Below are 14,465 nucleotides of genomic sequence, written 5' to 3' on the forward strand. Positions count from 1 at the left end.
TCACGGACTTCACAATTCAATGTTTACTTTTACACATATATTATAAATATAAGCATTGATTGGTTTTTGGAAGCGTAAGTCATAAAAAAAGAAAAGAAAAGGAAACACATACATCGCAAATCAAATGAACTCTTTTTTATCTCATCCTTGGCTCTTTAATTCGTTAAATTAATTAGCAAGAAGAGATGCTTAAGTGTTCTTGCAAACAAGAGTTATACGGAGGATTATTATTGTTTCATTAAATTAATCAAAGGTTGATTAATTGTTATTTGGATTTGGACTAGCATCCATTGACGGTCGTTTGAAGTGTAGTGTGGACTATCCTAAGAGACAGTCATATTTTTGATCGTAGGTTTCTCTCCTTCAATCAGTTTCTTCAAGAAAGGTATATCGTTTATGGTGTAACATGATCATTGGGATAAATTAATCGTGTGCATGTTTCATTAAATATATGAATATTTAATCTTATAAATGTTTTATGAAATAATAAAAGATTATTATTTTAACTATCCGCTGCGTTAATCTGACTAAAAGTACACACGATTTTCCATCAAAAACTAAATAAAATAAGAACACTTATTACAACATTGTAAACTATTTTTCCAATTGAGCATTTCATCGAACACGTAGTATGCATCTTTTTGGTGTTTGCCAAATATTCAAAACCTTCGTCTCTAACGTCACTCGTTCATAGTATATGAATACATAAAGTTTCTTGGTGCTGCAACCTCAATAACACTACAAGAAAAATGCTCATTTGTGACGATCTTTTAGTGACGACTCAATATTTGGTCACTAATAATGCTATTTAGTTACCATTAAAAAAGTGCTCACTAAATTTTGGTCACTAAACGATATTAGTGACCAAACAAATGGTCACTATAGTGACCAATTTTGGTATTTTGGTCTCTAAAAATATTTTGTGACGGATCTATAGTGACGAGAAGTGACCAACCTATTTTGGTCACTAACTTGATTTAGTGACCATTTTAGTGTTATTAGTGACCAATAGTCTTCGTCATTAAAGCTCATTTTTCTTGTAGTGTAACTGTTAACAAACCGGCCAGAAATACAAAGAATCAAAGGTAATTTAAACAAATTTACATAATTTGATTAAGACATACCTTCAAGAATCGTTAAAGATGACTTTCAAATATGCCTAAAAAATAAACAGGACAAAAAGATCTTCAAGTTATGAAAGCAAACATGATTGAAGAAGATTCACAAAAAAAGAAGTTATTACCCGATACTTTCTGCAGTAATTTGAAGTTGAAAGAAAACATGAGTGATAATTGTTAGGAAAATAAGATTAAGTTAAAGAAAACATGAGGATACTGATGATAGAGAAATTGATTTGGAGGTTTGGACGGTGCGTTAGGAGCCCTAATTTTTTTTCTGGGTACAGTTTTGAAAGAGGATGGAGAATAGAGTCACTCCGTATTTTTTATTTTCTATTCTCACTAGTAAAAATACCCGTAAAATCACGAATTTGTTTAAACGAAACAGTTTAATGATATGTTTTAGGTATTAAGTGAATCTAAATGCTAAGGTTATTTAGTTTAATAACCCGTGAAACCATAGATTCTGACTAAGAAACTTGATAATCAAATTATTGTAGTTTATAAAATGCGTATAGCAAATAATGACAACGAAAGCGTACCATAAATATTTTGCCTGGAACATACGATGAAATAATCAAAGATTTTAAAAGAGAGAATGCTAAACCATTAATATGAAGATATGTGATATTGTTTTGAAATTTTGACTAAATAATATGCAGGAGAAAAGTTTTTAAATTTAGAAACAGAATAATTGTTTAAGTTATATATCTTTTGCATTTATTTTTCATTATTATCATTTTTCCTTTAATTGTTATTAATTAAGTGTATATAATTTGGATTAATTGTTATTTATGACATCATCATGGTGCTGTAAGAAAATTTTAATTTCTTTTTGAATTTTTCTAAAGCTTGAAAATATGTATTTATGACATCATTATTTTAGAACTTTAATAGAAACTATAGAAGATAATGCGTATTTTTAATTTAACTTTTTTAATTCTTGAGTGGATGATGTCATTAAGAGGCTTTAAAATTATTTCTTTTTATTTTTGTTTTTCTTTACAAAAAGAAAATATTATATTAATAACATCATCATTTTAGCATTATTATACATAGATGGGGATGATTCTCACACACTTTTTTTGATCCTCACACACCTATTTTAACCTTTTACTCTTCTAATAATACTCAATTGGTGTGTGAGGATCAAAAAAGTGTGTGTGAGAATCATCCCCTAGATAGATGGGTAAATGAATTAAAAAGTAGTATGGATAATTAAACTTATTTCAGCTCCGCAAAAAACACTATTCGAATCTCTGGTCTCAAACCCGACCCGTATATACGAGTAACTCAAATGCAGTTACCATTTTTCTTTGTTATTCGTTTGACCTAAAATTAGGCACGATTGACAATTGAATCCCATCCGACTTGTAATTTCTTCTTCTTCTTCAAAGATTAAAGGTACATAATTAAACTTTTTTTCTCATAAACCCTAATTTTCCTCTAAGCGTGTTTATTCATCAATTTTACACCTGTCAAATCTACGACATAATTTACATTTGTGAAATTCTTAGGATCTATATTATCTTGTATCAATTGTTTGGTGTAATCATTATTTAATCTGTACTCGAATGATTGATATTAAGTTTTAAGTTCATAGCTAATTTATCTGAAATAGTCGTATTATTTACGTAGTTGAAGTTTTATTTTTATTAGCATATTTGTATCTGATTTAATTAATTTTACTATTTTAGACAAGAGGTTTCTTAACTAATCAATTAGTTTCCTTATCATTAATAATAAAGTATGATATATGATTTGGTAATAACTATAATCATGACATAAAGTTACTTAACAACACCTACAAAAGTGCTAAACTGGTAATAATGTATTGATGTTTGTTGATGACCTGGTGTTACAAAAAAGAAATTGTGGTCACCTGAGTGAGCACATCCGATGATAAGACCAACAATCAAAGTAGTGCATGATTGTTGCTATATTCCAACTCGCATTACATATTTAGTTAAGGTTGTTTGCATTTTACATCGTTCACATATATGTTATCCAAGTAATTGATACGAATTTGTATATTGTGAACTACAGGTTATCATTTGTTATATTGGGTAAATGGACTTTAACCATAATATTGTTAAGTGGTGCTCAATGAAGATTGATTGAGCAGCTTGTGAGCTTATTCATCAAATCCTCTTTGGTTTTGACACTAAATTTGTTGTTCAAACGTGTTTGCTGATGTCTCTAAGATGGAAGCTTATCCGGACATCAATGCTTTGTCTTGAAAGTGTGTCAACTTACTGAACCTCAATGCAGTTGAACGTGAATCCGTGAGGTTCTGTAAGTTGACACACTTGGAGAACCAATCGATAGTCTTTAAGCCCTAACTGATTATGTTCTCCAAGTGTGTCAACTTACAGAACCTCACTTTAGAACGTGTTACAGTCAAGGCAAAGGTTTTTGACATTATTACCCCTCGACTCTCTAATCTCACCCTTATTGATGACGTGTATGCTCAAATGTTATCAATGTGACTGCACCTCAACTTGAGAATCTCACTATACTGCCAGATTTCTTACGCTTAACTTGGACATTATTGAGGTACAGTGATGTAATATCAGCTATAATGACATGTTATTTGCCCGGTTATTCTTAAATGACATCCTGACACCCTTTTCTTAGCTTAAATAATCGGAATTGGTAATTACAATTAGAAGGAAACGTTCATCTACCAACTATAATGGGTGGTTTTAATCAAACGTGTGATAAATGTTTTTGGTAATTTTTGAACATACCTTTCGAGGTCTTATTCAGATGTACAGATGTCCAAATGGTCTTATTCAACATGTGTGGTTATATGCATAAATAACCTTTATATGTGCAATGTATTTCTTCATTCTTGCCTTCTCGTAGTTACTATCTGCTCAAGTCCTTCACCCTTTAGCCACTTGATTAGTTGAATATAGACTCTAGCACGAGGGCAACATGCAAAGTCCAAATGTCAACTGAAGCTAGAAACTTCTTGCTTAAGAACTCCCCAAACGCCACATTCATCACAAAGGTACTTTCATTAGTTTGTTATTCTATTTTTACTTTCCACGTATCAATTTTATTGTTGTCTATGATCTTCAATACCGGGTTTCAGCTATTGTGACAACTACTACATTCTAGGCATTCCGTAGAAACCAATTGAAAAATATATTGTTTAAATGGACCGTTGGATGTAATTAGTAGTTAGTTTATTAGTTACCTGAAACAGTAGTTTGCTACCTAGTGTAGGTCTACTATCTAATGCAGGTACCTTTTGTATAAATACAAGATGTGTGTACAAAGAAAATATGGACAAAAAATTACTCTCAAATATAAACATAACAGAAGTATTGTCTCAATAACAAGTGTAGAACAAGGAATAACTTGTCTCAAGTCGCCCAACTCTATGTAAATGCTTCCGGGCTATAATCTTGTTTTGCTCTAATACTATCACGTTATATAAATGGGTTTCATAGTAGTTCATGATAATTGTGATTCTGTATCCAAGACTAATGTTGCGTAGGTTCTGATCCATGTCTATTTATAAACCATGGCACCAACCTTGCGGTAGGTCTCATATTCAAATCTTGGGGTGGCCAGGGAAGGTTTGGGAAACGGTCACAGACTGTTCCGGATAGGCAGCACACTTCATAGTTAAGAAATACTCATCCAGATGTGGGATTATGTGAAAGTATATAATGATGTGTTCTTTATATTTTAAAGAGTATGAAATGGATGTCCTAATTCTATCTTGAAACCAAATTAACCTTTTTTTCACTTGCTCCGCTTATTATAAATATATCAATAGAACACAAGGGATTACTGTTCATGCCAATATTTTAATGCTTAAAGGGCATTTTCGTCATGTCCACCTGCCCTTTTTACACTCACTGATCTTCATCTCCTTTGGAACCATCGTCATCTTCTTCGCATGTAAACCATGTCCCAGTTGTATCTTTAATGTTGTTGCTTATTGTCTTTGTTGATTTTTCAATTTGTACACTATTTTCCTCTTTTTTACAGTAATATTTACTTTTGTGTTCATATATTACTGTTAATTTATTGGCTTATAGCATATGAATATAAATGAGGTTTTGAGCTCTTCATAGTGTTCAATATTTAACAATTTCTTAATTAATTTGGGCTTCTTATTTTTTATGAAGTTAACTAATATTTGAATGGTGCAGTTATGAAATTAGCAATTCGAAGGGTTGCTTATTATTCGATTAGGTTTATTTGATTGAAAATGATATTTAGGGCTATATTTAACATCATTAAAACTCAATGCCAATCTAAGTTATCAGTTCTCTGGCTGATGATGAAATAAAATGGTGTATACCAGAGAGATAGTTATTATTTAGCGTTGTCTTTATGGATATTTGAACCCGTTATTTCATTTTAATCGTCTTTCTCTTGACTGTTTAAAAACTCCACTCCTGAAAATTAGATTGGAGGAATTACAAGCATCACTAGAGGTCTAGAGCAGGACAAATCTCTCGTGTCTTAACTACCCTTTGCTTATTAGTGTTTGCTCTTGAAATATTTTTGGTTCAACGAGAATGGTGGTAGTGATATTTTTTGTGAATTTGCAGGAACTACCTATTCAAGCAATGGAAAAGGAAGAGTTTGAGTAGAGCAGGACAATATACTTACCGAGAGAAACCAGGTTATCGATAAGAAAAAAGTAGTTATCAAGAAATTGATGATGTCAGACACTTGCTTTCAAATAAGAGGCAGATGTTTTTGATTCCATATTTTACTCTGTCTATCCATATTTGTTGCAGCCTGCAGGTAGCTAGATGAGCGGGTTATGGGGTTTTGGTTGAATCCGTTCATTTTTAATAGGGGCTTCAACAGGCGGAGTCGTGTTGGTTTACCTACAGACTCTTCTTTTTCGTCCATTCAATTTTATTTATATAAATCATAATTTAGTTATAAGATGATTCAAAAAGAAAACAATAGTATAACAACAATAGGTACTAACCAAATGGGACCTCAATTTCCAAATCTGATAGTTGTAATACAAAATCTGGTTTTTCAACATGTTTAATCAGTGTCAGGTTCCTACACCCTCCACCTCACCTCAAGTATCAACCCAATGTCATGAAGTGTGAACCACTTGCTTAGGTAACTATTCTTATATGCAATGTATCCCAGTTACATAACCATTTCATCCTTTCTCTTCGAATTGTATTTTCTAATATCGGGTGGTGTACTTATATAGAAGTTGCATTTTCTAATTTATGCAAATGATCAAAAATAATCTGAGTATCTTGAACCTAAGTGTAGTGACCTCTTGATTCTAAAAGTGAACACTACATAGTTAAGGTGCTAAAGAGAAAATTGTGTACTAACAGTCATGGTGTCTCTGAAATTATTGCTTGAGTAATTGTTTGTGGATCTTACTTTTGTGTCTTCTACCTTTACTTCTAACTGTTATATAGTGATTGGTGACTATATCATTAGCATTTTTATGATGTTCAAGTTATCTCATGACTATCTTTGTGAAATCACATTTATCTCAATATCCTTTATATGCACATCATAATACTTCCAGTATCATTGCTCCAACTCCTACTTTACATACAAATTCGAAAGTTGTAATTATCTTACTATCTACCATAAACCGTAGTCATAATAATGTATTCTTTGATTCGTAAAGTTTTGATAAAAGAATTAAACGTGTCTTAATTACTCAGCTAGTTTTAACTAAAAAAAAAAAATTAGATCTTCAAATCTATAGAGGGACTTGCTTGAACTGTTAACCAACTACACTTGGTATTGGTGTATAGCTATAATCTTATCAAGTTAAACAAAACAAAATTTGGTTATTATTTGGACTTTTTTCTCAGTTGGTCCTTCTATTATACTCCAAATCGCTAGTTTGGTCCCTCGGTTTTTAATTTGGCAATCAGTGTCCCTAAATTATTTTAATTTTGCAATTGGAGTTCCTCCGTCAAATTTCTGTTCAAAATGTCCGTTAACCCTGTCATGTGCAATGCATGTGAGGGTAAAATCGTCTTTTTACTAAAAACAAGGGACCATCGGCGCAAAAATATCTTAACTAAAAATGAGGGACCACTGGCGAAAAAAACTTATAATGTTTATATTTTTATTTTATAAATTTATATAAACAGGAATCTATAAATTATTATTATTATTATTATTGTTATTATTATTATTATCATCGACTGAACTTTGACTTTAGAAAAAATAGTCGTTATCTTTAAGATTTTAAATATGCGTAATTAGTTTATAACTTACTTTTTTTTCTTTTGAAAAGCAAATTTATTAATTAAAACATAAAGGTACAAGATCAGGATAGCATACCATTTCCAAACAACTGGAACTAAAAAACAAACAGATGCCTATCACATTTAAACAAGGTGCTACATCATTTGGAAACAAACTGGGAGCAGGACGAAAAATTTTCCAGCCTTTGCAATAAGTCTCAATCAACAAACGATTTTAGGTTTACAAGACATTGATTTCAATCTAGGTTGATTTTTCTTGAACGTTTCGAGATCCATTCAAACGATTTAATAACCAAATTTCCACCTTTTTAATACAACTATGTATAAATAATTTTCTTAAACATACTCCGTAAAACTATGATTAAAAACACTCAACGTTAGAATTTTTCTTTACACCACAAATCAATACCAAGACAAGATTTTGAAAAGGTTATATGCCTTTTATATTTAATTTTTTTACAGCATAGTAATATTCCATTAGTTTTAAATTAAGTATCAACCTTAAAATTTATGTATGTTTCAAAGTAAATGACTAATTGCTTAACTAAAAAATACCAACAAGCTCCATAATCTACTCTTATTTATAATACTCACTTGCTTAGTAAAAAAGTCTATTATTTGCTACACTTGCTTCGCAAACAAAAAGCTTCACTTACTTGCTTACACAATCATCATTTTGTTAAATATACAAGCATGAAAAGAATCTAAAGTTGACCAAAACGTAGCCCTCTTCATATTTATATCAATTTAGTTACATCTACAATTAGAAAATTACCAATTTCAGTTTGTACATGCAAAAAGTTATATATGGGTCGTGTTTTTACCGGACCCATTTGGACCGAAACGAATCGGACCGAACTGAACCGTATATGAATGGTGAGGTCATCCAAAATTTAGGATTCGGTCCAGTATGAGTACGAGTATTGTCTGGTTGGTCCGTGTATGGACTATACACAACTCTAGGAACAAGTTTGAAAAAATAAAATTGACATAAACAAAATATAGATTACCTTAAAATAAATTACATCAGTTAAGTTAATATAAATTACATAGTATTGTACATTACCACTTATCATTTGTATTGGATGTTTCATCTTTAAATCTCAATAAGCTATCATCCCCACTATGGAGAGACTTGGCTTCTTTACAAAGCACGGATAACATGTTTGACATTTTGGGTCCACAAAGATGGAAGCGGGTTGTTGCCAATGGAAGGCGTATCTCTTTTTGGGAAGACATTTGGGTTGGGGTAACGAAATTGCGTGTTGAATTCCTGTCTATTTTTCGGCTATCTACCAAAAGACAAGGGTGCGTGGTTGATATGGTTGTAGATTATGATGAAGATCCATTCTCTTGGGACATAGGATTTTGTTTTCCTTCAAGTGCATATGAACACAGAGAGTTCTATACACTAATGACTCTTCTGTTACCATTTGTTTTGGATGAATTAAAAGAAGTTAAGTTTATGTGGGTACATTCGGACGCAAGGGGTTCACTGTTGCGCTTGGATTAAGAATAATGCTCTTTACAAACACAATTGATATTTCGATTTGGTCTACGTTAATATGGAATCCATCAATTCCTTTGATTAACAACGTGAATAGAACCACTCCCACAACTGTCACAATAATCGCAAACATGATCTTACTAACGTAAATTTTCATCGCCAGATTTACCCCGAACAAATGCGCATTAAGTATGAAATTTGAATAAAAAATGAAGTATAATTAATTTTTTAACTAAGTTCTAACTTACGAGTTAATAGTAATGATAATTCTCTTTGTAATTAACATTTGATTAAACAATCTTATAAATAATCTAAATAAATACCTTCCCTATAAAATTAAGGTAAAAAATATTACCTTTAAAAGAAATTTGCTCTACACAATACTATAAGCCATATATAAATACCAAACCATCATCCATCCATTCCATGATCCCTTTAAGGGCTATGTTTGGCGACGAGCTTATTAGAACATTTTAGAGCTTTTAGTTTTTATGAAAAAACTCTTATTTAATAAAAAAACTCGGTTTGGTTAGAGGAGCTGAAGCTTTTAGACATGGAAAAAAAACCTAAAAGTTAAAAGCTACTTGAACTATCATTTAGTTTTTAACTTGTAGCTTTTTATCATTTTACTACTATTTATTTAATAGACTCAACTGCTGCTGTCAAACACTAAAATACGAAGTATATTTTAAAAGATATCAACTACCGACTACAACCTAAAAGCTACCCGCTAGTTTTGCCTACTTTACATAAAACTAAACGCCTATCCATAATCCCAACCGGAACGTATTGTAAACCCGAATAACCAGTGGGTATCAAACTACTCCCTACTTTACACAAAAGTAGTACAAAACTAAACGCCAATCCATAGTCCAACCTGACTCTATTGTATCAACCCTAATAAACTCTATTCTTCTTCTTCAAACTTCAAAGGTACATAAGTGTACCTTCTTCTCAAACCCTAATTTTCCACTAACCGTGCATTAGTTCGCCAATTCTACACCTGTTTACTCTACGACATAGAAAACGGTACATTGCGGTTTCACTCTTTTCCATAATATGTATTTTCTAAATGCTTAGGGTTCGTGTACTAATTGATTGATGTAATCGTTATTTTATCTGTAATAGGATGATGATGATGATTATTATTATTATTATTATTAAGCTTCAAGCTGTATGGCTAAGCCATCTGCGATAGTTATATTAGTCAATTAGTACACACACTGCGGTTTCACTCTTTTCCGTAATTTGTATTTTGAAAATGCTTAGGGTTTTTTATCGTGTACTAACTGAATAATGTAATTGTTATTTTATCTGTACTAGGATGATTATTATTATTATTAAGCTTCAAGCTCTATGGCTAAGCCATCTGCGATAGTCGTATTGCTTGTATTATTTTGAAGTTTTCTTTTTTAAACGTTTTAGTCATTTTATTACTCTGTTACCTTGTTAATTAGTTCCTTATCAGTAAACGTGATATATGATATAGGTACTTGCAATCTTGGTGGTAAAACATATTACTCGTTTTGGCCATTAATTCACTCGTATGATGCATGCAAAAACAGACCACAGTTAACTAAAAATACTTATTTTTGTTATTCAAGAAATTGATTTGTATTTCTACATTGTGAACTAACTGCAGGTTATTATTTGTCAGATTAAAGAAAATGGACTTTGATCATAAAAATGTTAGAGCAGCCCTGGATGAAGATAGATTGAGCGGCTTGCCTCTTGAGCTAATTCATCAAATCCTATTTCACTTTGACACTAAATTTGTTGTTCAAACGTGTTTGTTGTTGTCTCCTAAATGGAAGCTTATGTGGACATCGATGCCCTGTCTCAAGTTTTCAAGAGGAGAATTCAAAACTTTACCCAAGTATGCAGAATTCGTGAAACATGTTATGTCTCATCGCAACCATAAAGTAGATTTCACTGGAGCAACTGTCCAAGAACAAACTGTTGATAGTAGTCCCGAGGCACACCATGAATTTCCTCCTTGCCTCTTTAGCTCACAGACACTTGAGCATCTCACCTTTACAACCTTCACTTTTGAGTGTTGCCTTACACCGAAAGCACCATGGGATTTTCCAGCTTTAACGACTTTGTATCTGGATGATATTTCATTGTGTGATGATGAACGTGAATCCCTTGATCTTTTTTCCAAGTGTGTCAACTTACAGAAACTCACTCTAGAAAGAATTACGGTCAAGGCTAAGGTTTTTGACATTATTACCCCCCGACTTTCTGATCTCAGACTTAGACTTATTAATGACATAGACTCAAATGATATCAAAGTGATTGCACCTCAACTTGAGAATCTCACTATAATTGATTGCTCAATTAAGGAGTTGAATATTCCATCAGGATTTTCCTCATTCTACTACAAAGGTTACGATCCTCCACAGTGGTTTAAAGGGTGTTTTCATTCTGTGAACAAAGTAACTGTCAATTTGTCTATATATTGTCCAAAACAGCCATATTTGCAGGAAGATGCTCGTGGCATTGTTAACATGCTTCAAGAGCTGCGCAGTGCTAAATTTCTTACGCTTAGCTTAGACATTGTTGAGGTACGGTGTTCTAGTATCAGCTCTAATGACATGTTAATTGTCTGATTATTCTTACATAACTGTTTGACATTCTTTTCTTAACATATTTAATTAAAGTTGGTAATTACGATTAAACGGACTGAAGTAGATCTTTTGACACCCATTATTTATTCATATATAATGGGTGGTTTTGATTAGCCGTCATGTTCAAGGACTCAAGGTCTTATTGAAATTATCAGATGGCCTGAATATCCTTTTTAATGTCGAAAAGTCTTTGATAGGTGAATGGGTATACAACTTGTTTATTAAGCTGTATAAATTATATTTATATGCTTAAACAATCCTTACATGTGCAGTGCATTTCTTCATTCCCGGATTTACTATCTGGTCAGCCTTCACCATTTAGCAACTTGATTAGCTTGAAAGTAGATTGTGGGACAAAGGATACATGCAAGGTTATTTTATCTGCTGAAGCTAGAAAGTTCTTTCTTGAGAAATCCCCAACTGCCACATTCATCGTGAAGGTACTTTCATCAGTTTGGTGTTTTATTTATACTTTACACGTGTCGATTATGTTACTGTTTTGTGATTTATAATTCTGGGGTTCAGTTTTCTTGACAACTGCATGAAACTGATTGGATAATAGAGTGTTCTGATGGACCTTTTGTCTCAATAACAAGAGTAAAACAAGGGATACCTTGTCTTAAGTCACTTAACTTTACGTAAATGCAGCCCGTGCATAATCTTGTTGTACTATAGAAGGGATTCTTAACAATTCAAGATGAATGTTTGATTCTGCAATGTGAATGTAGTTGTGGGATTATGAATCGATATCTCAGTTCTATCTTGGATAGTAAATTAATCCTTTTTTCGCTTGCTTCACTTATTTTACATCCTTTAAAGTTTAAACTGAACCCCAAAAACTTATCATTGTGGTGGCAAATGATGTAGACTAGAGAAATTTTTATTAGCAAGAATAATACTTAGCTAAATAATAACTCTATTTCTGAAAATTAAATAAAACTCTACTTCTGAAAACTAAAAGATCTCTCGTGGCCTCATTACCCTTTTGCTATTGACATCACAGTGTTTGCTCTTGACATATTTTTGGTTCAAAACGCGTTGACCAATTTTTTGGGCCGAATTTGATCAATCACAACCGACATCTCACGAAAACGGTTAATCGCGGCTTAAGCATCAATTGCTGTAAATTTGGTTGCATGCAGGAACAACCTACAGAAGCAATGAAAGAGAAAGAGGTGAAGGAGCAGATAAAGGCAGACATTGAAGATCTTATCAAGGGCCTAGAAGCTTCACTAGAGCAGGACAATATAATTACTGAGAAAAAAGTAGTTATCGTGAACCTTTTCAATGATATACAAATATGGACCAAGGAAAAAAAGACGCAAATTGAATCGGAGAGGAGTCAAATAGAGGAGATAGTGGCTAGATTGAGTGATATTGTGGATATGTTGATGCAATTAGCTAACGATCTCATATTCTTGCGTTCAAAGGCGATGCAGATCAGATGTTTATTGTGTAGCTTGCCTAAACGACACGGGGGACAGATGGTAGCACACTACTCTAGCCAGCTTGATCAAGTAGTAGCACAAACAAATGCACTAAGAGCCCGTCAGGCCTCACGTAACGATTTTTTAAATAAAATTGTTGATGCGTTTGATAATTACAAGGTTTTAATATCTGAAGTTGTTTCCAGCACCAAACATCTTCCGACATCTCAAGCATCATCCTCTTCAACAATTGTAAGTGTCTTTTTGTTAATTCCATATTTGACTATGTCTGTCCTTAGTTTTTACATGTTATATGAGTTGGTTTACCTACAGACTTCCCTTTTTGTTCTTTTGATATATTTTTAGAAGTCATTATTGAGTTAAAATCACTTAAGAAAACATTTGTATTAGTATTAGCATTACATTCTATTCTATGTTTGAAATAAAACTTAACGAAATTTGACCCATTCAAAACCAAATTGGACCTCAATTTGCATATCTAGTAATTTTAATTCAAAATTTGGCTTCTCAACATGTTTAATTAATGTCTGCAGGTTCCTACACCCTCCACCTTAAGTATCAACCAAATGCCATGAGATGTCGATCACCTGCCCAGGTAATTATTCTTGTATACAACGACTTGCCTGCTTATTCATTAATCTAACTATCAACCATTTGTGCTGTTTTAGAATGTATCTCAATTATATAACTGTTTCATTCTTTATCTTCAAATTAGCATTTTCTAAATTCAGTTGATGTACATAGAAGTTTCAAAGTATCAACAATAATTTTAGGGAATATCACGAACTTAAATGTGACGATCTCCAAATTTTTAAGATTGACCACTAATAACACAACTTTTAAGTGGTAACAAAAAAATTGTGTACTTACAGTCATGGTGTATTTGATTTTGTTGCTCGTGTGACGAAACTCTGCAAACTTGCTGCTTTTGGTTTTGTTCAATTTATCTGAATAATTGATTTCGTAAGCTTTTATAGTTATTTCTATTGTTGTAACCCAGTCATATGCAGATCATGTCAACTTGAAGATGGTAGCTGCTAAAGACAGGGTCAACTTGAAGACGTTTGACATCATTGGATTAATCAATTTTAAATTTCTTCATTAAAATGCTGGGTTATCATCTATAGACCTTGACTTTATACTGTGTTCGTGGATCTAACTTTTCATGTCTAGTAACTTTTTATATGCCTTTTTCTAATGTTTCACGAGATATCATTAGCAACTTTATGATGTCCATGGTATTCCATAACTTAACTATCTAGATGAAATTAGTGTTGTAAATCTCGGCCGAGTTTTCTGGGATTTCTCGATTGAGATCATCAGCCGAGTTCTCAATGCCCAACTCGATCAATTACTCATTCAACGACCGAGTTTCTCGGGGCAGTTCTTTGTCAATTCGGCCAAATCTGGGAGTTCTCAGTCAACTCGAAAACTTAGTCAAAAACTCGGTTCAAAACTGGGGAACTTGGGACAAAAACTCGGCAAATTGTTCAAATTCTGTTAGAATTTATATTCGAACACAT

At 32.5% G+C, this 14,465-nt stretch overlaps 1 protein-coding gene and 2 long non-coding RNA genes across 4 annotated transcripts; 2 read left to right on the forward strand and 1 right to left on the reverse strand.

Annotated features, from left to right (window-relative positions):
• Nucleotides 1-610: 610 nt before the first annotated feature.
• LOC139847897 (uncharacterized) lies at nt 611-1,312 on the reverse strand. Its single transcript, XR_011759734.1, has 3 exons — nt 1,244-1,312; nt 1,125-1,159; nt 611-738 (listed from the first exon to the last, which is right to left on the reverse strand). It is a non-coding gene; the product is annotated as an uncharacterized lncRNA (long non-coding RNA).
• Nucleotides 1,313-2,399: 1,087 nt separating this feature from the next.
• On the forward strand, nt 2,400-6,497 carry LOC139848037 (uncharacterized). Of its 2 annotated transcripts, XR_011759799.1 has the most exons (4): nt 2,400-2,522; nt 3,165-4,134; nt 5,696-5,769; nt 5,888-6,497. It is a non-coding gene; the product is annotated as an uncharacterized lncRNA (long non-coding RNA). The 2 variants fall into 2 exon arrangements; XR_011759798.1 differs by having other exon boundaries at nt 5,696-6,497.
• Nucleotides 6,498-10,531: 4,034 nt separating this feature from the next.
• Nucleotides 10,532-14,126, forward strand: LOC139849978 (putative F-box/FBD/LRR-repeat protein At1g78760). The gene is made up of 5 exons (XM_071839582.1): nt 10,532-11,431; nt 11,767-11,934; nt 12,637-13,173; nt 13,476-13,537; nt 13,953-14,126. The coding sequence occupies exons 1-4, from the start codon at nt 10,532-10,534 to the stop codon at nt 13,515-13,517; spliced, it is 1,647 nt and encodes a 548-aa protein (XP_071695683.1). The 3' UTR covers nt 13,518-13,537; nt 13,953-14,126.
• Nucleotides 14,127-14,465: the final 339 nt, after the last annotated feature.

This window comes from Rutidosis leptorrhynchoides, chromosome 5 (genome assembly GCF_046630445.1).
Source record: "Rutidosis leptorrhynchoides isolate AG116_Rl617_1_P2 chromosome 5, CSIRO_AGI_Rlap_v1, whole genome shotgun sequence".
Classification (NCBI taxonomy): domain Eukaryota; kingdom Viridiplantae; phylum Streptophyta; class Magnoliopsida; order Asterales; family Asteraceae; genus Rutidosis; species Rutidosis leptorrhynchoides.

Coding starts and splice junctions, on each gene's coding strand:
- LOC139849978 (XM_071839582.1), top strand. CDS start 10,532: ATGGACTTTGATCATAAAAATGTTAGAGCAGCCCTGGATGAAGATAGA. Junction 11,432..11,766: donor TTAGCTTAGACATTGTTGAG/GTACGGTGTTCT, acceptor TTACATGTGCAG/TGCATTTCTTCATTCCCGGA. Junction 11,935..12,636: donor CTGCCACATTCATCGTGAAG/GTACTTTCATCA, acceptor GGTTGCATGCAG/GAACAACCTACAGAAGCAAT.